The sequence below is a fragment of the Parambassis ranga genome, chromosome 13, assembly GCF_900634625.1.
Source record: "Parambassis ranga chromosome 13, fParRan2.1, whole genome shotgun sequence".
NCBI classification, from domain to species: Eukaryota; Metazoa; Chordata; class Actinopteri; family Ambassidae; genus Parambassis; species Parambassis ranga.
This window is the reverse complement of record NC_041033.1, coordinates 10068578-10094642: the sequence shown is the minus strand read 5'-3', so window position 1 is coordinate 10094642 and position 26065 is coordinate 10068578. Positions and strand designations below refer to the sequence as shown.

The 26065-nt window shown below is 40.9% G+C and overlaps 4 protein-coding genes across 6 annotated transcripts; 1 reads left to right on the top strand and 3 right to left on the bottom strand.

Moving 5' to 3' along the window:
- Nucleotides 1–451: 451 nt before the first annotated feature.
- Nucleotides 452–11310, top strand: pcsk7 (proprotein convertase subtilisin/kexin type 7). Of its 2 annotated transcripts, none has more exons than XM_028419494.1 (17): nucleotides 452–582; nucleotides 1575–1882; nucleotides 2189–2416; nucleotides 2560–2694; nucleotides 2900–3065; nucleotides 3170–3260; nucleotides 3430–3484; nucleotides 3612–3750; nucleotides 3857–3957; nucleotides 5866–6033; nucleotides 6123–6227; nucleotides 6365–6467; nucleotides 8239–8395; nucleotides 9406–9500; nucleotides 9618–9723; nucleotides 9870–9987; nucleotides 10388–11310. In XM_028419494.1, the coding sequence occupies exons 2-17, from the start codon at nucleotides 1634–1636 to the stop codon at nucleotides 10649–10651; spliced, it is 2280 nt and encodes a 759-aa protein (XP_028275295.1). In that variant the 5' UTR covers nucleotides 452–582; nucleotides 1575–1633; the 3' UTR covers nucleotides 10652–11310. The 2 variants fall into 2 exon arrangements, with proteins under 2 accessions (XP_028275295.1, XP_028275297.1); XM_028419496.1 differs by having other exon boundaries at nucleotides 532–623.
- Nucleotides 11311–12420: 1110 nt separating this feature from the next.
- Nucleotides 12421–17291, bottom strand: tagln (transgelin). 2 transcript variants are annotated; one of them, XM_028419536.1, is made up of 6 exons: nucleotides 17052–17291; nucleotides 14386–14428; nucleotides 13588–13776; nucleotides 13337–13508; nucleotides 13160–13262; nucleotides 12421–13078 (listed from the first exon to the last, which is right to left on the bottom strand). In XM_028419536.1, exons 2-6 carry the CDS (start codon nucleotides 14395–14397, stop codon nucleotides 12940–12942), a joined length of 615 nt encoding a protein of 204 aa, XP_028275337.1. In that variant the 5' UTR covers nucleotides 14398–14428; nucleotides 17052–17291; the 3' UTR covers nucleotides 12421–12939. The 2 variants fall into 2 exon arrangements, with proteins under 2 accessions (XP_028275337.1, XP_028275339.1); XM_028419538.1 differs by lacking the exon at nucleotides 14386–14428 and having other exon boundaries at nucleotides 17052–17272.
- Nucleotides 17292–19861: 2570 nt separating this feature from the next.
- Nucleotides 19862–21896, bottom strand: cbln18 (cerebellin 18). The gene is made up of 7 exons (XM_028419534.1): nucleotides 21840–21896; nucleotides 21240–21339; nucleotides 20921–21100; nucleotides 20679–20837; nucleotides 20492–20580; nucleotides 20319–20399; nucleotides 19862–20232 (listed from the first exon to the last, which is right to left on the bottom strand). The coding sequence occupies exons 2-7, from the start codon at nucleotides 21337–21339 to the stop codon at nucleotides 20104–20106; spliced, it is 738 nt and encodes a 245-aa protein (XP_028275335.1). The 5' UTR covers nucleotides 21840–21896; the 3' UTR covers nucleotides 19862–20103.
- A 2582-nt stretch (nucleotides 21897–24478) lies between these two features.
- LOC114445096 (complement C1q-like protein 4) lies at nucleotides 24479–25432 on the bottom strand. Its single transcript, XM_028420052.1, has 4 exons — nucleotides 25401–25432; nucleotides 25209–25313; nucleotides 24992–25132; nucleotides 24479–24909 (listed from the first exon to the last, which is right to left on the bottom strand). The coding sequence occupies exons 1-4, from the start codon at nucleotides 25405–25407 to the stop codon at nucleotides 24479–24481; spliced, it is 684 nt and encodes a 227-aa protein (XP_028275853.1). The 5' UTR covers nucleotides 25408–25432.
- Between the last annotated feature and the right edge of the window lie 633 nt (nucleotides 25433–26065).

Sequence of the window (26065 nt, the reverse complement as noted above, 5' to 3'; positions counted from 1 at the left end):
TGCTTGGACAAAGAAACCAGCCCAAAGTATGTTATACACTAAAGAATTCTATGTATGTCTACATGAGGCAGTTTGTCTCTAAACAAGCTGTAAATAGATCAACTCAGAACTGTATATTTATCTGTCAGGCGCTGGCAGCACTGTTGAATCAATAAAGTACGTATTGTAACTGTAAAATGTGTTGTGTTATGCATATTACACTTTACACAAGTTTTTTATGCTATAAGAGTACGGTACAATTTTATCAGTTTGTATGGTTCTTGGATTATGCTTCAGAAGTAAGTATATAAATAATATAAAACTTAAAACAAACAAACAAATATTCTGCTTTAAAATGTTTCTAATTTGATGTTAGGTTAATGTTGTACTGAACTGCTTTTTTGTAAATAGATCTTTTGACTGGTCGACAGTGGAGGTTGTCGCTCTGGGCCAATCAGGAAAGCACGCACGACGTTTGCGGACCTACCCTTATGACGTCAACGTCAGGATTGCGATTACTCGTGTGTTAATGCGGAAATGAGATGACAACTTCAGCTATACTCATAACCAGCAACAGAGGGAAAAAAGAAATTTGTTAAAAAAGTAAGATGCGCCTGTATAATAGCTGATGTAAACTGCCGCGGGTTTTATTAGTACTATTTTATCTGATTATAAAAACAACGGTCTTGGAAATTATCGACAAGACACTAGCTAACGCACAAAGCTATGACAACAACGACGCTTCAGCTGAAACTCGAGTCCCGTTGAGATTGCTTTGTTGTTTTCTGTGTCTATATGTACATTGTTTGTATTATTATATTGCAGATGTAGATTACGTATAGAATCCATTTCACATACGGGTTCATTAATTGACAAACCGCGACAGTGCAACTAGCTAGCTGACCTACGGGCTAAAAAAAACCTAAACATCAGCAAAACTGCTTAACGTGTTGTCCAGGCTAGAGAGCTAACGTTAAAGCATTTCATTGAAAGTGACTGTTAGTTGCTGCTAATGGTAATGTAACCATTATTCAAATGAAAAAGACAGAGTTGTTCGTAACATTTCCATTACGTTGTGGTTATAGTTGTATACAGTTGTTGTGGCTATAAGGCAGACGTAACTACACGGCAGCCACGTTTCTCTCAGGAACACTTTTCCATCTAGAGGACCTTTGTGTTATCTGGTTTTGTAGCTAACTGGGTCCTGTTTATTTTGTTCTGTACAAGTTACTAAATCAGCTATAAGATGTTGATATGGTCATACACATCCTACTGTACTAAAATTATTTTAATTGAGTGGTCTACTGAAACGTTTCTTTTTAAATCAGAATGTCTGTTTATGTTGTTATTTTAAATTTCTAGCTTTTATATGTTAATAGAATAACAATTGTAACAGGATTTTCACAGTAGTCTGTGCAGAAACCTTTATGTAACCACAGTGTTGTGCTGATGGCCACAACTTTGAACTGGTGTCCAGTTAGAGTGATGCTGTGAATTTGTTAAGATGCCTCTGAATGCAGCACAGAGATGACAAGCAACCAGTCTGTCATTGTAAGTTTGTCCTCACTAACAAGACCTACTTGTTCTCTGTCCAGGTTGCTGTTCAGATGAAGAGGCTTTGCCTGGTTGACCCTGTGTGTCACTCCTCCGTGCAATGGCAGTACCCTATTTTCCCACTTTCCTACTCCTCCTTTTTCTGTCCTCATTTGCTCTCTTGCTGCTCACCCTCGTGCCCTATGTGTCCCCCTCCATTCTCTTTACATCCTCGTCTCCTCCTTCACCTTGGCTCTCGCCATCCTGCAGCGTGGGACAATCTTGGGCAGTCCGGCTTCACACTGGCCAACATCACGACATAGAAGATGGTAAACAAGACTCTGTGCACCTGGATGTATTAGCCAACAGGGTATGGTACTTCAGAAACACTTTCTCTAACAGATCTAATTTATATTTTTTTGCCATTATCAGTTGCAACAATAACAATAACAAGGATACCTCGTCCATTTTCAAGTGAACTTAAAGCATATATACACAAATCTTCCTAAATCCTGTTTATTTTCCTCTTTGCATAATTGTATGTTTCTGCAGGTGTAACCAGTTTCATTTGATGTTTTAAAGTCACTAACTTCAGGGCAAACATACCTTTTGAACCCTTTAAGAAATATTGTCCTAGTTGAAATTGTAGTGATGATTAGTATTATTTTCATCACAGATAGCACAGCAGGCTGGGCTGCAGAACCAGGGACAGATTGGACAGCTAGAAGGCCACTACATGCTGTGTTCCATAAAACCTGTTGATGAATCTTTGGGAGATGTCCACCCTGAGGATGTTCTAGCAGCCCACCCTCAAGTCCTGTGGTACTCTCAGGAGAGAGTACTCAGCCGATCAAAGAGATCGATGGCCTTCAATGACCCACAGTATCCTAAACAGTGGCACCTGGTGAGGCTATAGATACTGTCTATCTTAATAATAACTTGCTTTCTCAATTTTAGTACCTGCATATATTTTAGACCACTGTCGGTGTCACCCAAGGGTGAGGCATTCCAATGTTGCATGTTTCCTCACCCTTTATATTCTTCCAGCACAATAAAATAAATATAGGAATGGATATCAATGTGACAGGAGTATGGGAGCGCAATATCACAGGCAGAGGAGTCACAGTGGTAGTCGTAGATGATGGAGTGGAGCACACCCACCAGGACATTCAGCTGAACTATGTAAGTCAAAACAAAGAGTGGCACAATTTATTTTTACAACTTATAGCTGCAACAGATATGTATAAAAGTTTTTTTTTCTTCTGTACTGCTGCGCCTAGTTTGAATAGAATCCAACCATTTCCGGTTAAACCAGTTTCTCCAACACAAAATATAGTTTAAGGGATGTAATCTGTAAACACTTAATTTGATGTTGTGTACCTTTTAGAGTCCAGAAGGCAGTTATGACCTAAACTCCAATGACCCAGATCCCATGCCTCACCCAGATGCTCACAGTGACAACCACCATGGGACTCGCTGTGCAGGAGAGATTGCAGCTGTACCAAACAACAGTTTCTGTGCCGTTGGTGTGGCCTACGGTAGCAAGGTGGCAGGTATAGACAAGAGATTTTTATTCTCTGTTGTTAAAAATGGAGGCAGATGACAGATGATGAACTATGTGTGGAGGAACATCTCTAACTTGTTGATTTCTCCCCAGGTATCAGAGTCCTGGACGGCCCACTGACAGACAGTCTGGAGGCAATAGCTTTTAACAAGCACTACCAAGTCAATGATATCTATAGCTGCAGGTAGCAAACACTTTTCTGCTTGGTATTATTAGATATTTCTATTAGCACAGTGACTTTTATAAAGCATAATGTCACTTACAGCTTATTTCCAAAGTGCTAAGTGATAATTTTCCATCCCATATTGTGGAAGTCTTCCTTGGATTTTGAATTAGGCTGTTGTATACTTTAGTTGGGGTCCAGATGATGATGGACACACTGTGGATGGACCTCATCCCTTGGGAAAGGTGAGATATTTGGTCCTCTTTTTGTCCTGCAGAGGGCAGTAGACTGCAGTACATCTATTGCATCAGACTAAACATGTAATTGATGTGGTTTTTCATTCCTTATCACTGCATATTTTTGCCTCCACAGGCAGCACTGCAACATGGGGTAATTGCCGGCAGACGAGGCTTTGGCAGCATCTTTGTGGTTGCCAGTGGCAATGGAGGTCAATACAATGACAACTGCAACTATGACGGCTATGCCAACTCCATCTACACTATCACAATTGGTAAGATGAAGACTCAAGTGTGTTAGTGCCTGTTACCGCAAATCCCTCTGTGTATTGTATGCAGACATATGCGCAGAATTAATAATTGTGCTTTTGTTCGATGTAGGAGCAGTAGATGAGAATGGCAGAATGCCCTTCTATGCTGAGGAGTGTGCGTCCATGCTGGCTGTCACTTTCAGCAGTGGGGGGAATAGACTGAGAAGCATTGTAGGTCTCACTGACACACACACACACACACCACACACACTTTGTTTTTCCTAGTTTGTTAAGCTATATATCATACTACGTACAGACTAAACCATTAGACTGAGATTTCTCGAATAGGTTTTGTTATGTTTCCAATTGGAATTGGTCTGGTTTGTGGAATGAAAGCATTCACTCTGACAAGCCACAGCATTGTGTGATAGTAGATGTGTGATTAGAGACTAGATTAGAAGAATTCAGATGGTATTAAATGCATCTGAATGATTGTGAACAGGCATAAAAAACCTTGATGCAATCTTTGGAGGTGGGGTATTCCCCCAAACCGCAGTGACACATACAGTACATGTGGATTATCCATAATTGTAAAAATTATGTAAAAAACGTTAAAAAATTGAGTCCCTTGAACCACACAACATGATATGTAAAAATATACTTCATATTACTGTGTGTAACAGCAACTTAACGACAACCTCAACTGTATTGATGTGGACAGTTATTTGAAAGAGCTACTGTACATCAAGAACAGGAGAGACTATTTTCATCTGAAAATGAAGACTGATGATGACTGCAGCAAAGGCCCATCGAAGCCACTGAACTTTATTTGCCACTGTTTGCGGGTGTCACCATGGTAACACAGTTTGGACCAGGGATGTCATTGCCTGAGGGAGAAGAGCTTAGTCAGGATTGGGCTGTCTCTGGAGAAGACTACCACTAACCACAGTATGCTCACTGGCCAAGAGCTTACCACACACTCTGCCTGTCAGTGTGTTATTCTGTAGAAGCCATTTAGAGCCAACAAGAAGCAGCTGCCTTCACAAATGCACCGAATAATGGTGTCTGTAACATCTGGAAAAGCAATGGAAAAAATAGAAATTCACTGATTATCTTGTGAATACTTAAAGACACCATGTGCATCTTCTCTTTTTGCAGAGCGATAAAAGTCTAGGTATTACAGGATACACCAGACATTCCTAATATGTCTTAACATAACCTGGATGTTTATATGTTGGAGAGTCAGTGTCAGTGAATTGAGTTCTCTGTGACTCCTGCTTAATGGACACGTGAAACTGTTAAACATGTGTATTGAGGTGACAAATGGTCCTTAATGATGCTCATGTACTGTCACCACGTGGACAGCTGCTATAGATGAGCACAGCTAGCTCTCCTGGGAAACTTACTGCAAGCACAACACTGTATAGTATCTAGAAGACTTCTCCATAGCTACAGCAGCTGCTGGAAAATGCCCACACTTCAGTAGAGTGTAAACATTTAGAAAACAATGGAAGTGGAAATACCTTACATCACAGTGGTCTCTCTGTCACAGCAATGTGTGTACACCAGACACTAGTATACATGGAGATACATGTGACAAGACTGTTCCCTAAATCTCATATACATGGTAAAGAAAGACAAACCTGTAAAACAACATTATAATATTTGCTTTTCATGTTTGATCATAAATCTGTCAGAATTTCAAACTTCTGCACTTCTATTGCCTGTATATACATTTAACTGCTTTCTTTCATCTTGTTAAAGTTCAGCCATCCTAGGGCTGTAATGCCATGTCATACAGTCTTGATGTACAGCAGTGACTTCTGTCAAGTAGAGCTGAACTCTGGCCACCAGCAGTAAATGTGCCATATTGTCCAGATCGCTCTGTAGTGTTGGCGCCTGAGTAATGTGCTAGTTTATGAAATCAAAACCCATACTCTTGGTTTAGATCATTTGTTTTGGATATACCCTTTTAGGTTTGTGTATATGTCCGTGTGTTAAACTATATCTTCTGTTTCTGCATTGTGTGCGTGCCTGCTGATTACAGTTTACATTTGGACTTACCCCATCATTGTTTGTACTGTGCATAGTTCTCCAAGCTTTTTTTTTGCAACACTGTCCATTTGTCTGGTTCTGTAGGTGACATCGGACTGGTCCGTGCAGCGCGGAACAGGCTGTACAGAGGGCCACACGGGCACGTCTGCTGCAGCCCCCCTGGCAGCAGGTATGGTGGCCCTCATGCTGCAGGTCCGGCCCTGCCTTAGCTGGAGGGATGTCCAGCACATCATCACATTTACTGCCACCAAGGTAAACTTGCATTTTCAATTATTGCTTGTAGACCAGTTAAATTAACCTATTACAAAATTTGTAATGCACACCCTAATTTGTTTTAACAGTGTGACAATAGTGCAGACTGGAATATGAATGGAGCTGGTTTCAGTCACAGCCACAAGCATGGCTTTGGTCTTCTCAATGCTTGGAGACTCGTTAATGCTGCCAAGGTACACACAAAGAGATCACACTACAGTAATAACAAATAAGTTGATAACTTAATGGCTATAATAACTCATTAGGTCTGGGAATATGAAAAATCCCTGTCCTTATGTACACCATAAACTAGGTTTGATGTCTCTCTTAGGTATGGGAGTCTGTGCCTTTCCTTGTGTCCTATCAGAGCTCAGTAATAAAGGAGGAAGCATCCATCCTGACCTATCCCAAGCTGTTGGTCCGTACCTGGAACGGTAACTGTCTGCTCCTCTCTTACTCAGCCTGGTTTTGGACAGTTGGTTGTCGAGTTTACACACTGCATTATGAAGCTAACTCCCTCCCTCCCTCCCTCCCTCATTGCATGCTCCTCAGTCAGTCTGCCTGTCCATATTAGGTAATGTTCTCTTGTTTGTGATTTCCCTGGTAAGATTTTTTTCAGATGTGTTGCTGTTTTTTTTTCTTCATTTACTTTCATTTCCTTGCAGTCTTTACAACTCTCCTCAGTATTTTTTTTCTCTTCGATTTCAATCAATTTTAATCTCACTCTCCTTCTTCCTCACACACATATACTTATGATGACCTCATTGCAGCAGAAACATTTCCTTCTCCCTCATCTCTTTTCCTCTCCTCCCTCGATCTGTATCTTCCCTCTTTTATGGCCTCATTGTGGTCTGGAACACTGCCAGAGGTGTGTGTGTGTGTGTGTGTGTATATATATATATATATATATATATATATATATATATATATAATGTGTTTGTGCTGTCTCATGCAACAGGAGTTTCTCAAGGACAAAGAGTTGCTGCCAGTTACAGAGCATGAAGTGTGTGTTTTTGTTAAGGGAATAAAATCACACAAGACTATTTCTCCTTTTCACCTCTCACCATTTACTCTTGGTAAAATGTCTGATTTTGTCACTGACACAGTTCAGGTCGGCCTGTTAAACTTCTCAGTATTTGTTGTTGTAGTTTCTATGTGTTTTGGCAGCCTCACTTTTACCGCACCGCCCATTAAGCAAACAAAGTATCAACTTCCCTTGGGAATATCATTTTAACTAATATGTGTACATAGCATGCATGCTACTCTGACCAAATTGACCTAAGAGTGACCAGTCATAATCCTCTGGTTATATCAGTCTGACTCGTCTGACCCAATTGCGTAATGTTATTTTATGGAAAGATGCAAAAGCTGCATAAGTTCCCAGTGTAGGTTTTAGGTACATAAACAAATTATGCTGACTGTATGTGAAATGTTAAGCTGAATTGAAAAAGGAATTAGAGGACTAATCGTGCTGCAACAATAAGCACTAAATCTCTTGTTAACGAGGCACTCTGAAAGTTTATAAATGACAGGAAGAATTTATTGGGGTGGCATGTTTAAACAAGGACATAATGGATGTAAGATCTTAAGATCTTAGTCCATCTAAAAAACAACAATAAGGAAATGCACAGGGGCATACAAAATAAAGAGAGATAATCAACAGCATGTGGCTATTGAATGTATATTAAATAGAGTTTGTACATACAGTCCCTCCCCTTTTTTGTCTGTTTTTAAACCTCTCTCTCTTTTACATATTTTTTCTGTAAAAGCAAGTTTTCCCTCCTGCTTTATTTCTCTCCTTCCTTTATTTCCATTCCCTCCACACCCCTTTTTATTTGCCTTCCTCCACTGCATCTTTTTGTACCCCAAGGATGTGTGTATCCCTACATGGTCACTGAGCACCATGGCTCATTAGCTGTTAGAGGCTTGGAAATGCAGAGAAATTACCAGACACTTACGCTGGGTGTCTGGGAGGTAGTCCGCAAAGACTTAACAGGTTCAAGGATAGACAGGAGAGATCTCAAATATCCTATGCAGTGCTCCCTTTAAAATGTGTAAACTTTCTAAAGCTGGTTATGTGCAGACTATGGAAAATTATAATCTATAATTATAATAAATTATATTCTAAATCGTCTTTAATACTTTGTTTAGTTCAAACAATTTTACTGACACACATAGACTAAGCTGCTCTGTCCTGTCCCTCAGTCTCTGCCACTGATCTGAAAGCATCTGGAATGAAGACACTGGAGCATGTGGCCGTTACCGTGACAATAACCCACCCTTGTCGTGGCAATGTGGAAATTGTGTTGAATTGTCCCAGTGGCATGACATCAGTAATTGGGGCTCGCCGTGCTATCGACAGGTACACACACACACGCGCATATCATACAGTCATGGATTGAAAAGTTAATACCCCCTTTTTTAGTATGTTTTTTGTGTAACAGCTAAATAATCGTGCCTTTATTTATTCAGAAAAAAAGAAAAGCATATGTAGGCAACACCAAATCCTCCATTATTGCTTTCATAGGATTTAATTAGTTAAGCTGCAGCAGGTGCTGCTGATCATCAGTCCTCGATGAAATGATCATCAGCAGGTGTGCAGTTCTCAGTCCTCTCCTGCAGTGCAATCGTTTCTATGCATCAGTTCTAAAACAAAACACAAACCAAATACAGCATGTCAGCTGAAACACCTCATACCCACTGCCAAGCATTGTGATGGAGAAAAGGTTATTTGGGCTTGTTTTGCAGGCACAGATCCTCCCAGCACCCAGCAGTCTTTGAGCGAATCATGAACTCCTCTCTATAACGGAGTATCCTAGAGTCTAACACAAGGCCATTTGTCCAACAGTTAAACCTTGGTCGAAAATGGGTCATGCAACAGCACAATGATCCAAAGCACAGCAGCAAATCTACATCAGAAGAAAAATGAAAGAATAAGTGTTTTGGAATCTTAGTAGAGCTGTACACATGTGAATGCCCCAAAACTTAGTGAACTGAGGCAATGTTGTTAAAAACAATGGGCCAAATTTCCTGATAAAGTCATACAGGAAACCATTACTTTAAGTTATTGCAGCTAAAGATGGATCTAAAAGCTAACAAGTGATGAGGGAATGAAGGGGTACTTGGTATTGCCCAAAGTTGCTCTTTTTGGCTTCATTTTTGGTAAATAAATAATGGCATTTTGTCGAACATTATGTTTTTCGTCTGAGGTTGTATTTGCCTAATACCCACTGCAATCAGATGATTTTTTTATTATGTTTTTAACACAAAAACATAGAATTAATATAGGGGATATTAATCAAGTAGACCAAGTAGAATATTGATATAAATTTAATTATTTTACAAAAGAAACCTATGTTTTTGTGCACACAGGGATGCTGCAGGCTATCAGGACTGGACTTTCTCCACTGTGCGCTGCTGGGGAGAGAGAGCCATTGGAGAGTACACACTCAGTATAACTGACCACAGTAAGATTCTGCTGCACTGACACAAACACACACCTCTCTGTCTCACTGTCGTCATATTTGACTAAGCGTTCATCATCGTGAATCTTTCACATTCCCTGCTTTGCTCTGTGTCTTTAGAAGAAGCATTATCTGGGCAGTGTGCTGCTCTGGGAGTGCTGAAACAGTGGACGTTGACTCTGTATGGCTCGTCGATGACTGATAGAGAGGTTAAGGAAAGACAGAGGTAAGAAATCCGCACTTTATGATAAACAAAATATTATCACTCTGAGTATAGTTTCTTCCAACTAAAACCTACCTGTAATGCAGTAATTGTGACACCATGTTACAACTGAAGGGTGCATTACAAGTTAAATGTGCATTGATTGACAGGCTGGTGGAGGACGCTATGAGTGGCAAGTATTTGGACAGCAACTTCTCGCTGCCCTGCCCTCCAGGCCTGGACATCCCTCCAGAGATAATCAACCCCTTTACCTCCAACAACCTCAAGGTAAACACAGCAGCACACACTCAGAAACACACTGCATGTTGTGATGTGGATGGCCTCATCTTCTCTACCAGGAAGAAGTTAATTATACTGTGTTTGTCTTCTGTCTGGTAAAGTAAAGGAATTTTTAGTATGTTTGTGACTGTGACATAATTGTCAATGTTGAAACATTTATGGCTGTTCTTTTCATTAGCCAGGGAAGTCTTTAATCAATTCTCTGATGTCTGAAAAAACTCTGGAATTTGATTAAGTAGTTGGTTGTGTTCCATGCAGCCAGTTCAGTTACTCTGAAAACCAGACTCCATTCCCCCATTTCCCGATTAAAGGTTCCATATGTATGAAGTCTCCAGTGCCCTTTCTGTTATGACTCACCCGTCTCTACATTTGTCTTACTCTCCTGCAGTTCCTGCTCTTGCTTGGCTGCTTTGCTCTATTCTGGTCCCTCTACTACACCCTGGAGGTCACACTGGCCGACCTGAGCTTCAGGAGCCTTTTCTGCTGGCCAAGGAAACGCGGCGGTCACCGGGCTAAGAGGGGGCGACATGGGAGAGGAGTCGAGGAGGGGAATAGAGAGGACAATGAGCAGGACTCAGGGGTGGATTTGCAGGCGGTGCTGGACTCTGAGGCCAAAGTGCCTCTTAGCATTGGAGAACTGCTGGAAACATAGCACTGAGCCAAAGGACTGGCTGTTCTCATGGTACATCTCAGGCTTTCTCCTCAGCCTCCTTCATTGTTGATCATCTCAGTTTCTGGCAGTTAAGGGTCAAAGAAGGGACGACATGATCTCAAGTGAAAAGTGGACTCTGTCTTCTGCATACTGAGAGACAAGTGGCCTTGTGTGTGTGTCTGTGTGTGTGTTCACATCTGTCTCTTGATTCTCATAAGTAAATAAAAAAAGCAAGTGTGGGAATAAAAAGTTAAGGTTCAAATGAGGGACCAGATGGAGGCGAGGCTCAGTATAATAGCATGTGTGATAGTAGTAAGTGTAGTAAGAGAAAGTGAGCTTGATGCCACTAGTAGGAATATCGGGACACCTGTGGAAAAATGTGCACTATAGAACGGTACGAAACTGGTGTGTGTGTGTGTGTGTGTACCCTGTGTGGTGATGTTAATTGTTTGTTTATAATATCCAAGGTCTTCCATGAAAAAGTGTCCTAAAATGTGAGGATTCAAGAGGCTACTGGTGTATTTTAATAATAGGATTTATTTTCTGAGGTGTTATTTTGTGCAGTTTTTTTAAAAAAAAAACAACCTGGGATTGATGTTTGTGGGTTATCGAGCAACTACTGATAAAAACTTGAAGTGGGATTTTCATGTTTGGGATTTGCAAAATGTATTTTTTATAAAGTATAATATATACACAGTGTGTGCCTGCTGTACAAATATATACGGACTGTATTGAATGATTTATACAAAGTGTTTTTGAGAATGTCATGATGAGGTATATATATTGAAATTTAAAGGAGTGTTTGGAGTTCAGGTGGAAACTTTTACTGTGAAAGTCACAGATGGTTTCAATCATAATAAAGGATGCTGATAGAAAAAACAATCTTTAGAATTTGATATTCATTAACGATGGTTGGATTGTATACAGACTTTTAAATGCTAATGGCCTTGTGAGGTATTACTGTATGTGACAACATATGTCTATATATCCCAAGGATTAAACCTTATACACATCCTAAAAAAGGCAGTTGCTTCTCTACTATAGCCAGCCCTCTAACCTGGCATTTAGCTAAACACTAACATTAGCTTATGTACTTACATAATGGGGTTGGTATCCTTTCTTAAACTTTCAGGACACTTAACTGTAAGTGCCAAGATGCCAAGATGATCTTTATGCTGCTCTCAGTTTACCATCTTATGCTTACACTCACTAATGGGCAGTAAAAGTGAAGCAAAGGTTGTTGGCAATGTTGTTAATTTTGCAACTAATCGGTCATAAAGTAGCAACTTTACAACATTTCCATGCCGTAAGCATGATTAAAAAAATGTGACAATTAGAAGCTATAACCTTTGTGAAAGACACATGTGCTACCTTAAAAATTAAAGGTCAAATGGCATGACTGCCAGAACTGTTATTAATGGATACTCACATTTTTTCCAATATCTTTTACTGCTCCTTCACCTTATGCATCTAAATGTGGTCAATCATTTTTCTTTCTCTGGCGCTCTGAACTTGGCCAAGCTTAGATGAAAGAGATCAGTGCGTTCACACATAATGAGGACTGTGGTTTATGTCCACCATTTGCCCCAATTGCATGTTTTGTTAAAAGACACTGAAAATGTGCGGCTACTGTTTAAAAAAATACCAAATTTCACAACATGGCAAAAAAAAGTCAATTCAGATGTATTTCAAAGTCATTATTTAATAAGACAATGTACAAAAATATTGGCGCTGATACAGCTGGCACAGCATTGTGGGAAGGAAATTGAACAATATTGTAAAAATAAGGATTATTGGTACACCATGGTGCTTGTAAATTTGGAAACAATGTCCCTTTGTAAACAAATTATGTCAACATTTGAAAAGCTGCTGACACTCCAACATCTGTCATGTATCCGAGATGATTCTGGTTAGTTACTGGAAGGCTGTTCATTAAACCGTGTAGCAGGACAGAATCCTCTGACTTTTGGCATGTGATTAATTTTGGTTTGGTTTAGCTCCAAGACATATGTTTGGTTATTTCTATGGTTACTGTTGCAGTTTATGACTACAAACATTCAGTTGTACTGTTCCTAACTGCAGTTGGAAGACAAAGTATGGTGAGCTCAGTTAAATGACATTTCAGGACAAGTGTCAAGACAAGATGGGGAAAAAATCTCTAAAGCAGAAAAGGGAAATTGTGACGGGCAAGTTAGATGATTACAGGCTCTATGAGGGCGTGGGGTGACAGATTTTTTTATAATAGAAGAGGAGCTAAAGAGGTTTTGGGGACTGCTGGCTCAGTGATTTTACAGGATCTGTCGGGGTCTTCCATAGCTCATGCCCTCCTGACTGGCTCCCTTATTGGAACCCATCTGTAAGCCGATCACATTCTTGCCCGCCTTCATCTGCTCATCACTGAAATCTCGTTTGTTCTCCTGCGATTTCCTGCAACAGTACAAAGGAAAAGTCCTTATTTTGTCAGAGTCAGTAGATAGAAATTGGTCTGCTGCATTTTACAGGACTTACTTGAAGAACCAGTTAGGGTCACCGTTGTATGTGCCTTCTTCCTTGGTGACGGCCAAGCTGCCCAGAGCTGACAGAGTCCTTTGCACTGCTGCAAGGTCCTTACCTGTCCCAACATACATACAGTTGTTATAGTCACAACTCACAACCAAAGTGGCAAAACATCCAAAGAGCTCTGACCTTCCCAGAGGTCCACAGTCTGGAACATGTCAGTCTTGGTGACACCATATTTCTCTGCAGCATTGAGGAACTGGGAGATCTGCTCCATCTGCTTAAAGGCCATGGGTGAGCTCTGGATCTTCTTCACAGGTTTGTCTCCAGGAAACAGACTGTTGATAAGTTCGCTCAGGATCTGGAGAGACCAAATGGAACATTATGAATACAAGAGAGGAAAAAGTACAAAAATAAAAAATATTTTTTTTTGTACTCACACATCCGTCTTTCAGCCAAGCCTGGAAGCCCATTTTGCCGGGCTCTGGTTTTCCCACACTAGAGCCACACTGGCGGGAGATCCACTCCACAAGGATCTGCTCCAGGTCAGGGTCGTACTTGCTGTCAATCTTTTCCTGAACCTGCCGGCTCATGCCGTAGGACGGACCTTTGTTAGCCATGCCTGCACCCTGGGAGGAGGGAGAGATGGTAACAAGATTCCCACAAAGGAAATTAGAGATGTTCAGCAGAGCAGCAAGGAAACGGGACATGAAGCCTTCATTATCTGTGAAGTAAATGTGAGGATTGTCCATATCCACCAATATGTTCTACCATTTATTTTTAACCCTAACATGTTCACATTGCATTGAGGTCCTACAGAATATGGATTAACATGTGTGGGTGTGCAGTCTCCTCCACCCTATATAAAATGTATATACCAGCTCAAACATTGATAACATGCAGGACAGAAGCGTGTGTATAAGCAGAAATGCTCAGCTTTAAATATATTTCCCAGAACAGTGGCAATAACAGCATTGTGTCTCCCTGTGCACGCCATTTAGCCCTGCCTGCACCTGCATACTGTATGACTGAGGCAAAATGGTGTACAGTGAGAGCTCTATATCAGCCAGCTTTTTTGCATTATGTTCTTTTACACACACGCACACACACACCTACACACGCACACACACCCACACACACACTGCCAGCACTTTTTTCAGTTTTATGCTCATGTATCGCCTTTGGGCCAACAGCCAAGTGCAGAAACCCAAATCAAAGTGCTGTCAGCACCATCCAACCTTTGCTGCCATCTTGATGTCAGGTCACGTCAACTTCCTGTTCCTGAGGAGGTTCAAAGTTAACATGTAAAAAGTTAAACCCCCCTCAGAGGAGAGCTTTTGTTTGTCACCACATTCTTCCAGCTGGCTTTATCAGTGAAGTTTTTTGGCATTCTCAATGTGTGAGAATATGAAGTTGGCTAAACTTTTTATATGCTTCATATAACTCTGCTGTCATCACATGGGGATTATTCAAATAGCAAAGACGTACACATACAGTAGTGCCAATACTAACATACTCCTTAAATCCTTTAATCCTTTTTGCTGCCATGTCTATGTTCAACATTTCATCCATTTTAACACACTTAGGGGACACCATTTGCTTTCATTTTACTTTAGTAAATGTTTTGATACATGTTCAGGTGCTATGTGCATTTTTATGTGCTGGTGCTAAATAAAACATTGGTATACTGCAGATAATGTGAGTGCCAAAGACATTCGTGGATTCCTGTCCAGAGTATCCACAGTGTGTTACCACCAAGCCTGTTTAATATCCTTTGCATTCCCTGTGGTGCTTTTCCAAAACCACAAGAAACCAAACACACATGCTGGGCAACACGCTCACTTACATACAGCCACAAGTTCAAATACTATATTCTATCTGTCTTTTGGCGCACAGACACATTCCCTTTGTTGTTCTCACTGACATGCGTCATTATATAATCATTATTACAGAGTAATGTTTGTCTGGTATGCTCTTAGCTTGTCCTCTTTTTTCCATTGGCCTCATAAAGTTCTCTCTGGATCACAATCACACGAGAAGAGAAGAGAAGAGAAGAGAAGAGAAGAGAAGAGAAGAGAAGAGAAGAGAAGAGAAGAGAAGAGAAGAGAAGAGAAGAGAAGAGAAGAGAAGAGAAGAGAAGAGAAGAGAAGAGAAGAGAAGAGAAGAGAAGAGAAGAGCATGACGATCACGTAACATTTTTGGAGGTTAAGTAAGTCCATTTGGGCTGGGTCTCTATTTCTGGTATTTATGTGTGTCCAGGGACCTGTTGTTATGCTTGGGACGCTGCCCAGGTCCAATAACTCCGGATTATCTGCTAAACAAGCTTCTGTGCTCTCTGGCTGCTTCTTCTAAAATATGAAAAACACTGCCTTTCTATTGAGCAAATCAGTATTTCATATGAATCAGAAGTTCTACAACTATTACCTGATGGTATAATACTTCTGGCATTAAGATTTTGTTGTTATAACAATAAAATACAAATCTATGGAATTGGTTGAGCGAATAAGAAACAAAAAAAGTTGAAAAAGTAGTTTAAAGTTTGAATTAAACATCAGACACTTATTAGACTCTTCTCTAATGTCTCGCTGTGCTGTATCCCACAAACATGACTTCATCATCTCCATCCCTCCATCCATCCATCTCTCTCACTTGTGTTTTGCCTGCTCTGTTTCTCTATCACCATGGTGAACCCGCCTTATGCCAGAACAGGAAACCAGTGTGAGGGCTGTGGCAACTGTGGCAGCCTGAAGGGACATGGCGTCATGCAGCCTCGCCTCCTTCACAGTTAACCAGTTCACCACCATAAAATGCTTTGAATAACTCACTGTAATCATTGTGTTCTTTAGCATGTGTTGGCTGAGGTCAGTTAGGTTCAGGTATGTTGTGTGGGTGATGGATGTTCTCTCAGCTGGATGATGTACTCCGCAGAGCTCCTTTTTTCGTTACACGGCTCTGGTTTGTGCCGGCCGCACAAAAAAGTGCAGCTTTGCTCTGACCTGCCAGACTTTTATGAGCTCTGAAAGCACTTTCTGAAACTGCTGCCAAGGAACTTCATGGTTTTGATTATTCTGACAACCGTTATATTCTGCTGCATGTCTGAACTGATGTATTTGTACTGAAGTTGCAGTCAGACTTTACTCCAATCCCCCAGAGCCCCTGTTCTGGTACACAGATGTGTTTAGTTCCTGGTTTCATAATTGACTGCTGTGTTTATGTGCTGCCACAGGATTGGCAGTGCAGATAATGTTATCTGCTCCTGTTGCTGCTGTTCAGTAGCTCAGCTGCCCACTGGACACTTCCTCTCTCTCTCCTGCTGCCGGCCTAGTTTAACTGGAATCATTGGGTGTGCTTCCATCTTTAATGATTTGCTGGTTATCTTTATCCAAACATTACAGAAAGTTGTTAAGACTTTGTGTAAATGAAACGATGCTTCCTGGCTCCCTGTCCTCACACGCACCCTCTCTCTGTTCACACAGCCATGTATGGCAGCGGAACATTTGCTTGTGCAAATAAAAGTATTCAGGTGATTCTCTGATGAAAATATGCAGCACTGTTAGACTTTTCCCTCAGCCGCTCCCCTTTGTGCTTTGCACGGAAAACTTTAACCCTTGAATAACGTCGGAATCACACAAAGATTAAGAGTGAGTCTATTTGCAAAAAGACTTCCATCTGAAATAAAAACAGGGCTTGTGTCGACCAGACTTTTTCTGATTTTTACACATTAACACATTCCCTGATAGTACACATGACATACTTTAATTCTCTGCACATTCGCTGTAGGACAATACTGTTTAACCTGAAGGAGGAAATGTAGACTGATCTGGATATGCCATCCTTTCATCACTCCCCCCTCCTCTAACTATGCCATATCCAATAAAGGAATAAAAGGAGAGTATATACTCACTGTGTGGAGGGGTAGGTGAGTTCTCTGCTGGCCACTGGTGCAGCGTGTGGGGTGAGTGTGGATGCTAGACAAGGTGTTTGTATATGCTCTTCAGGGACCTCCCTCTTAGAAATGCCGGCTTAAAAGGAGCAGAAGAGGCAAGATGACTTCACTACTTTACTGAGGGAAGAAGAGAGAGAGAGAGAGAGAGAGAGGGAGGGTGGAGGAAGAAAAGAGGGAGTGTGAAGGAGAAATAGAAGGGAGAGAGAGGGGAAGGAAGAAAAAAGGAAACTTCATCCTTAAAAGGGCATGGCCTTTCAGCAGCTCGCTCTCCCTGCTGCTGGGTCTCTTCCCCTCACGTCTAGTTAAAACGCCCAGCCTTATTTGGGTAGAGCTGCTCCATGTAGAGGAGAGAGCCGCGTCAGTTTGGTCAGAGAGAATTCTCCGCATACTTTTACCACATCCCTCCTCTTTCAGAGCGGCTGCAAGCTGGTGAGGGAGAGGATGAGTGGCTGGAGGGAGGCAGGGAGGGAGGGAGATGGTACTGAAAAGAAAACACAGACAGCTGGATGTGGGAACATAAGGCGCTGGTCCTATCTTATTTGAAAGAAGTTCTAGAGGAGAGGGGTAGGATGGGCGAGAGAGAGAATTCCATGTAAGTCCTCAGTAGCTGTAGCCAGTGTGTGTATACCCCACGACTCATGACATTTTTCCATTTCATCACAAACACTTGTTAGCGTGAGGCTCCTACTGTTTAAATGTGGGACGTCGAATGTATGCTTACAGCTGGCCCTCAGTGGAAAGTTCACATAGCACAAAGTAGTCTTGACAGTGGCTCCCAGTACTGGTTAGTAATGACACATTACACAGAGAAATTACACTCAGATATGTTGAAACAATATCCTGCCTGATGTCAATGATTCACATTTACCCTGCAGCCACTATCTAGCTACTATTAAGAAAACCACACTGACAAGATTACATAACACGCCTCTTTGTGTCTGACCTGCCTTTACATTCTGTTTCTGTGATCTTTTATGTATGTGGCCTTCTCATGCTTCTCATGCCAGCTTACTGTTCTCATGCCAGCTTACTGTCGGGCTCCACGGTTTGGTTATATATTTTTACTTTGAAAGGTTTCTTGTTTCCTGTTTTATTTTGGTTTTCTAACGTCCCTCTCGTTTCAGGTGCTGGTTACTGGCTCCACCCTAATGTGTGTCACCTGTGTCTAATTGTCTTCCTCCATTCCCTGGTGTATGCAGTCTGTGTGTTTCTGCTCTCCCTTTGCCAGATTGGCTTGTGTGTTTGCTGAGTAGTCTAGCGTTGCATCAAAATAGTGTATGACCAGGTCTGTTTTAGGTTGTTTGCTCCTTTGCCTAGTGTGGATTGCCTTACTGTTTTTGACCTTGTGCCTGACATAACTATCGATCTTGCCTAGCTCTTTGGAACTGTTGCTTGTTGGACTGACTACCGGTACCTGTTACTGACCTTTTTCTGTATTAAAACTTTGGACTTTCTGTACTTTGATTCTGTCTCCTGCGTTTGAGTGCAAGTCAGAACCTGACACTTACATCATTTGTAAGAGCAATGCCAGATGCACTTACCCGTTCTGTTTTATTAGGTGTGTGTTTATGTAATAGATTTTCTTTTTAGCTACCAGAGAGTAAGACAGTGGTGAATGTAACATCCCTATATATGAAACACATTATGCATGACTGACTAATGTATGTGTAAATCTTTCTTTCTGACTGACACCCATGACCGGTTCTTACCTTATTATCATATTCACATATGCATTTACACACATAGAGAAAACTGATAACTTATTTCCACAGAAGTGATTATGTCACCTCTAATCTTGCAGCGGTCGGCCATTGAGCTACTTTTTATGTTGGTAAGAGGTTTTAATCTGTGGATACCTAATCTGGTGAACAGGGTGGGTGCTGGATGAGTTCTAATACACATTCCTGGATGGCAGCCATGGTCACTGTGGGCACAGGGCCTTGCAGACCTCACTGATGTAGACCTGGATACTCTGGTCTGTGGTTGGAAGTGTTGGGCCAAGTCTCATCCGTGGTTACAAGTTACTGGAAAGTTAAGATGTCAGATCATCCTTTAGCATGTTGTGCATTCTCTGGTCTGTCAGGACCCAGAAAGCTGGTGATGGTGTGAGACATGGCTCTGTGGCAGTACAGTATTTATTTATGTATAGCTATCCATTAAACATCATGCCATGGATCTTGTTAGTGGTTTCCTGTGTGGTGATAATGACCAGCCTTCCAGGGCTGGGGTCACCATGCTGGTCGCATGACAAGCTAAGCTAACTATCTCCTGGCTTTAGTTTCAAATGTAACTGACAGATATCAGTATTATAGATCTTCTTATCTAAAGCATGTTAACCATGGGGCAGAGCATCTTTGTCATAGAGACTGCTCACTGGAATGAATGGTATGCAAAGTGTGTGCGTGTCTAGTGCAGGATGTGTGTAACCTACGCTATGTATTTGTCAAACTAAAGGAATCTACTTTGTCTGCCAGAAGTTTTCATCAGTAATGAGCTTCCATGAAAGGCACTTGTTTACAGTGTTATAGTATATCATCATCACCAGCAGCAGCAGCAGCAGCAGCACTGTTATAACTAACATCATTCCTAAATCATATATATAAAAAAACACACAGACTGCCATGTATTTCCATTCATGGATGGTGATGATGATGGTGATGATGAAGGCATGTCAGTAGTAATAATAAAACTACATCATGTGTCAAATAAACTTTTATTGTTTCCAAATCAAAACAATTTCACACTTCTTCTTTACACAGCCTGTCGTATTTGGTAGTAGCATATTTAATGCACATATGTTTCGTTTTCAGATCTCAAATATATGTGTATGTTTCCTTGAATTAATTGTTTATATCTACTGCAGACAGTGGGTCTTAAACTATGGGGCTCAAACCTACACATGGAGGCGCAACATGTGACAAAAACTAGTTTGTCCATCTCAGGATAAAAGGGTTAATTTACGGTCCTGGAGTGAGAAATGTTTCAGTTGTGTGAATCTGCAGCTAGCCTGCTACTGATCAAGATAAGGGTACAACATGTAACCAGTAAAGATATTGTACTGCAGGTGTGTACAGAGCTTCCTCCCGGACATCAGTACCAGGTAGACCTGATCGCCTCTATTCATCTCCAGAGCCACAACCTGAGAACAGACAAACACAGTCAACAGTGTCATGTTTACGACTTCACAGATGGAAGCCATCTTTTTTTTTTAATCATATATGTCACCTGAGTGGCACTGTCTTCACCATCCTCTCGATTATTCTCCCACACACCGGCCCCCACCATGTTATTCTTCATCAGCTGCACCTAAAACATCCAGTGACACACAAACATTAATGCGTACTGTACTGTTTTTTTTTGCAAGTAGAACAGTCGGATGGAAAGGAAGGTTGGTGTACGTTATGGTATAGACGAGCATTTTCTTCCACAGATGAGTAGACTGTGAAGGAAAAGACGTAAACACCAGCACGAAGGGCAGTGAAGATACCTGCAGAGGGAGACAGCAGACAGATAGCAGAGCTTTCAGAAGTCATTTGTCCTACGTGTGTGTGATGTAATTGTTGTGTGTGTGGGTTTATTTCATACCCGTAGAAGGGTTGTATCCATTGCCCTCATTAAGAGCAACAACGGCATATGGAATTGGCACGTTAGTATTGAAGGGACCGAAGCAGTATTCAGTAGATCCAGGAATATTGATGGCAATGGTTGGGACCATTGTGGCCTTGAAGGAAACCTTGATGCCATCTGAAGGGTAAGAGTGAGAGTGATGTTTGTCAAAAAAAAGACTCAAGTGTCCAAAAAAAGGTTTATGATTTCACCATGTTCACCTATGAGAGACTGTACGCTGCTGTCCAATGCCTTGATGTTGTGCCACAAAGTTTTAGTCCTGACCATGGTCTCCTCCTCTATGCTGAACATCTCATTGGCTGCACAGCAGCAGCTACGCTGCTTTAAGAACGTACAGTTGCAGTCCCATTTGTCACAGGGCAGAGGTCCTGTCCACTTTACTGACATAAGACAGAGGTATGGTGAGCATTTACTTGATGAGGCATACACAAAAGATGGACAACAAACCATGAACATAAAGTTAGTGTAGGTATTTATTGTGTGAGTGCTAAATGAAAGAAATGTGTGCGTGTGGCTTACATGCAGCTTCTTTAACCTTTTCAACAGTGGTGGACTGGGCCTCTACAGGACCACAGAGAAACAGTGATCCCAGCAGGATCAAAACTGGTATTACAACCATCTGGGGAAAAAAAAAAAACTTTATATATAATTTATATACAGCAACATTTCTACAGTTTTTAACATCCACCCTAATAAAACAGAATGTAAATCAATAATCACAAACGTATGATTACTAAGTAAAGTGAAAAGCTAATTGTGTACTTTATCCACTTTAAGCCCATTGTTTTGGTTTTCTGTCAACAGCTACTTTTCAACCATATTCAGAGTGGTGCCAACTTTAATTCAAAAAGGACTTATGACCAACTGAACACATGCCAGTCCTTATTTTTCACTTGCTTTAAATCAGCTGTGCAGGGCTAGTTAAGCTAATAAATCACCATGGCTACATGCTAGTAAATATCAGACCAAACCAACGTGAAAGACTTCAAAACGCACAGATGGACACAAATTCATGTGTATAGCTCCATAATTCACTTGTTTATTGGTAAACAGGCAACTTTTCTTATGTTATCATACAGTCTTATAGTTTTAATTGTAAGGATAGAGACATGGACTTACTGTTTTCTGTTCCTCCCTCTCCTTGTTCTCAATGAATGTCAAGTTCTGGTGAGTTTGTAAAACTGACAGAGTTTAAAGCAGGGCATGGTTTTAGCTTCTTATTGATGAACTTCAGGTGATCCACCCCATGAGGAGCTCCACCTCCTCACATGTAAACACACACACACACACACACACACACACACACACACACAGCCAAACACTGACACAATTCCCCCAACAAAGAGAGCCACATACATCCACAATAACAGAACACAATGGTTTGCCTTTGGTGTGAAGGAACCAAAGTGATCTCCTTGCAGCCTGTTGTCTGTATCATAATGGGCCTTATTAGGCCAGCAGGGTCTGGTTGCCATCCTCTCAGATGGTGCAGGCTGCTCAGAAATGCTGAGACGGAAAATACAGTTGTCAGGTCCCTGAGGGTATATTAATCCACAAACAAGAGGACAATAGATGATAGGAAGGTTTTCTCGGCCCTATCGATAAAGACCTAGATATGACAACAAAAACCAGCGCTGCCTGGTTCTCATGCTGAGGAAGCAGTGATACAGTTTATTCTCATATCACTTTCTCAGTTAAAATCAGACATATTGATTGTAGTTAATCATGGGCGGAGATATGTGATACACACTTCCTGCTCAATGAAGTGTGTAAGAAGGGGTCCTCTGCAATAATAATTCAACAATGAGTCACAAAGTAGACACTGCTATCTTTCATCTTGTGTTTCAGTGACAGATTCTAGGGAAGATGTGTGAAATGTGAAATAAACAAAGAAGCTGTGACACTAAATGCACGAGAGATGTTGTCTGATAAGTCACTGTAGATTCAATGAATACCCACAGAGACAATGATGAATTATACAAAGATGGTGATTTAAATTGCTTATCAGTAGTTAAGTTTTTTAAGCTGACACAGTTTTACACTTTCTGCTAGTATGCAGAGGTTTGTGTCCATCCGTTCTGTCCATAACATTGCTCCAGACTGAACCATTTATTAACACTATAAAGTGTTAATAAATTGAATTCATGTTCATCAGAGGATGAACACCATTTCTCAAAAGTAACACGGTAATATAATATTCTGGTAGTTTACAACATGAAGTTAGACAGTTGGACATCCCCGCAGTCCTATTAGGTAACAGGGTGTTCAGTGTGCTTACAGCTGTCATCTCTTGGGACAGCGCATTGTTAAGTTTTCTTAGCCACCTGCGTGTATGGAGTCTCAAGTCAGCTGACCTGGTTCTTCTCATATTGTGTCCTGTTCTTCCTATCTTATCTGCTAGATGGAGGCTAGGGTGTATCTGGTGTTTCGTGCTTGCTTTGTCTCTTCAAAACAAACTTCCATCCACGAGATGACTCACATAACAGCGTGGATAGGAGTGACGCGTCACCCGTTGTGGGCTGACCTCAGATGTGATTTCACACCAGAGTTTTGAAATATGGCATAATAGAGTGATTGAGATTGTTTGATATGAGATTGATGTATTCAACAAGAAAAATGGATTATATTTCCCTGCTGTTTCTGGGAAAATATTTAAAAATATCTTTGTTTAGGTTTGGTCCTCAGATTTTTAATTATCTAAAAAATAAATAAACCCCAACTGGCTTGACAAATTTAAGGGCCAAATAAGGGCCAAAGAAGAAAAAATATAATGTTGTACATTATTTGAAGGAAATACACGTGTTTCATTTACGTACAAAGAAATGTAAAACAATATCAGATGTATATTTTTGAGGTGTTGATCAAGGGATTAGTCACATACTTAGATGTGCCTCTGCAAACTGTGGCTCCTCTAAAACTAATTAATCAATATTTTCAGTATTCTTTTCTATCCTTTTAAAGCTAGAAATCTAAAATCTTTGGTCTTTTTAGGGCACAAACACACAAATGTTCGCTCCAGTATTGCTGCAACGCAGTCACAATGTAAGCACAGGGATACAAAACAAGCTAACACTCTCATGGACAGGCAGCTGTGTTGTGACTATACCACATTGTGTATAATGTACGTTACTGAAAGATTCCACAAGAGGGCAGACTGCAAGCAACACATATAATTTTGTATGTAAAACTGGAATAGACTACACACAGTGGGGTGAAGGCCTCAAAGGACACAATATCTTATGTAACTTTATTGTTAACTGATTTTTTGACATTTTAAAAAAATGAACATCTAACTAAATGTGTATTCTCATGCATCATAATTGTATGACACCTGGTTTTGTTTATGTTAATTTCTTTTCATGATGTTCTGTTAAGACGTGTCATACTGAATTTCTTTATTTAATGGAAATATTTGGTTTAATCAGAATCTTATATTAAAATCAGACAGAGGAGTAAATGATGTTTCAGTACTTTTTTATTTTTGTCAAGAAAAGAGATCAGACATAACAAAAATACAATCTTGATTTAATACCTTGTCATTTTACAGGCACATGGGTGTTGTGTGTATTTTTTGTCAGATCCTACATGATATTTTAGAACAAAGGCACTCTTGCTTTGATTTTTTTTAAAGTTGAATCCACAAAGATGTGATCCTCTTAAAATGAGGGGTGAGGTGAGGGACAACAAGGCACCACAGAAAGACTTCATCTAGCAGACTTTAACAGTGTCAGAGCCGGCAGAATTACCGTCTCCCTAACTTATTCAGGATAAAGAAGAAAAGCACTGAAGGTGTTATAGTGGTTGCTGTCATCACAGAGGTAGCAGCCTTTGGTTAAGTTGACAGTCACCCTGTCTCCAACCCTCAGGGACAGGGCCACCACTGCTGTGGAGCTGTCCTCCTGGTCATTTGTGTTCTGGTCTCTGAGCCCGACCACCAGCTGTCCGTTAATCTGCAGGGTTGAGCAGACGGCGAGCAAGTTACCAGGAGAACCGGCGTCACTGAATATGGTAAGGGCCAGGCTGTAGACACCAGCGCGAGGAACGGTGAAGATACCAGTGTTCACACTGTATGCTTCACCCACATTCAGGAAGACATGTTTGTAGTTGACAACAGTGTTGTAAGTGTAGGGGCCAGTACACTTAAAAACAGTATCGCTGTATAGAGAGACAGAGAAGGCGACACGGCTGGCTGGAAAAACAGAAGGAGAAATTAGAGGTTAGAGGTCTAAAATCAGTGACGTCTTTGTTTTCTGATGCCTCTGTTAACTCACCTTCGGTGGTGTTGAGACTCTGTTTTGTGCTGGAGTATTCCTTCTCCAGCTCAGTCAGGGTCTTGCTAATGTACGTCTTCAGCCTGGTCAGCTCTCTCACCATCACACAGCAACCACAAGATGATGCATCAGTGCCACATGCTGAACAGGAAGACATGTTAGTACACTTACAGGTGACAACATTAGCAGACATGCTGGTATACTCACGATTCCTCACCATTGCCTGCATTAGGGTCTGAAATCTGTACATCACGGGAAGGTCCATTCCAGCTATATTGGCCATCAACTGCAACTGCATGAAGCAGACACAGGAGTACAACAGCTGGGAAGGAGAGAGACATGTGTCACTAAACCAGACAGAGCTTTTCTATTTAATGGCTGTTCTGTGTGTAAAAATGTGAAGTCTTACCTCTCATGCTGACACTAAATGATGCTTCGAAAGCACAGTGTGACACACTGATATAAAAGGAAAAGTCATGGATTTATATTTATCTCAGAGCTCCTCCCTTCATACCTTTTGGTTTTTATTCCTCCTTTCCTGACATCACTCCATGTTGATTCCTTCCTCTCTCTCTCTCTTTTTTTTTATTGTGTGCCCTATTTGCCTTTTGAACTTTGTTACCAGGTATATTATTGTCACTGGGCACACTCACTTTCTACAGTCACACAGAAGAAGAGGCACACCCCGTCCTGGGCTTTGTTGTTCTTATTAGATGCAGACCAGGTATTATATGTCGTCTGGAAAGTGGTGTCAGTGTCATTTTGTGCACCCACAAACTGCCTCAGAAAGCTTTTACAGGGAAGTACTCATGTTGTAGACTGGATAACGGATTTGTGCATCATATTTGTGTTGTTGTACCTGAAGGGTTAATATGATGTTTAACCCTTATTTATTACACAATGTAGAACTTATATCATTTTCCAGATGATAAAAATCATCCACCTTACTCTTATTATGTTATTATGTTATTATGGACTCATAGTGGTTTCATTTAAGTGGTGAAACTTCATTCATTTTACATTATGTTTTTATTAAATAGGAAAACTGTGAGCAAATAACAAAAAAAGCCTTTG

Coding starts and splice junctions, on each gene's coding strand:
- pcsk7 (XM_028419494.1), top strand. CDS start 1,634: ATGGCAGTACCCTATTTTCCCACTTTCCTACTCCTCCTTTTTCTGTCC. Junction 1,883..2,188: donor TGGATGTATTAGCCAACAGG/GTATGGTACTTC, acceptor TTTTCATCACAG/ATAGCACAGCAGGCTGGGCT. Junction 3,751..3,856: donor CATCTACACTATCACAATTG/GTAAGATGAAGA, acceptor TGTTCGATGTAG/GAGCAGTAGATGAGAATGGC.
- tagln (XM_028419536.1), bottom strand. Junction 13,263..13,336: donor GACTGTGGACCTCTGGGAAG/GTCAGAGCTCTT, acceptor ATGTTGGGACAG/GTAAGGACCTTGCAGCAGTG. Junction 13,079..13,159: donor GACCCTAACTGGTTCTTCAA/GTAAGTCCTGTA, acceptor GTACTGTTGCAG/GAAATCGCAGGAGAACAAAC.
- cbln18 (XM_028419534.1), bottom strand. CDS start 21,339: ATGGTTGTAATACCAGTTTTGATCCTGCTGGGATCACTGTTTCTCTGT. Junction 20,838..20,920: donor CAGCGTACAGTCTCTCATAG/GTGAACATGGTG, acceptor CTTACCCTTCAG/ATGGCATCAAGGTTTCCTTC. Junction 20,581..20,678: donor TGGATACAACCCTTCTACGG/GTATGAAATAAA, acceptor CTCCCTCTGCAG/GTATCTTCACTGCCCTTCGT.
- LOC114445096 (XM_028420052.1), bottom strand. Junction 25,133..25,208: donor AGACCCTAATGCAGGCAATG/GTGAGGAATCGT, acceptor CTTCCTGTTCAG/CATGTGGCACTGATGCATCA. Junction 24,910..24,991: donor GAGTCTCAACACCACCGAAG/GTGAGTTAACAG, acceptor CTGTTTTTCCAG/CCAGCCGTGTCGCCTTCTCT.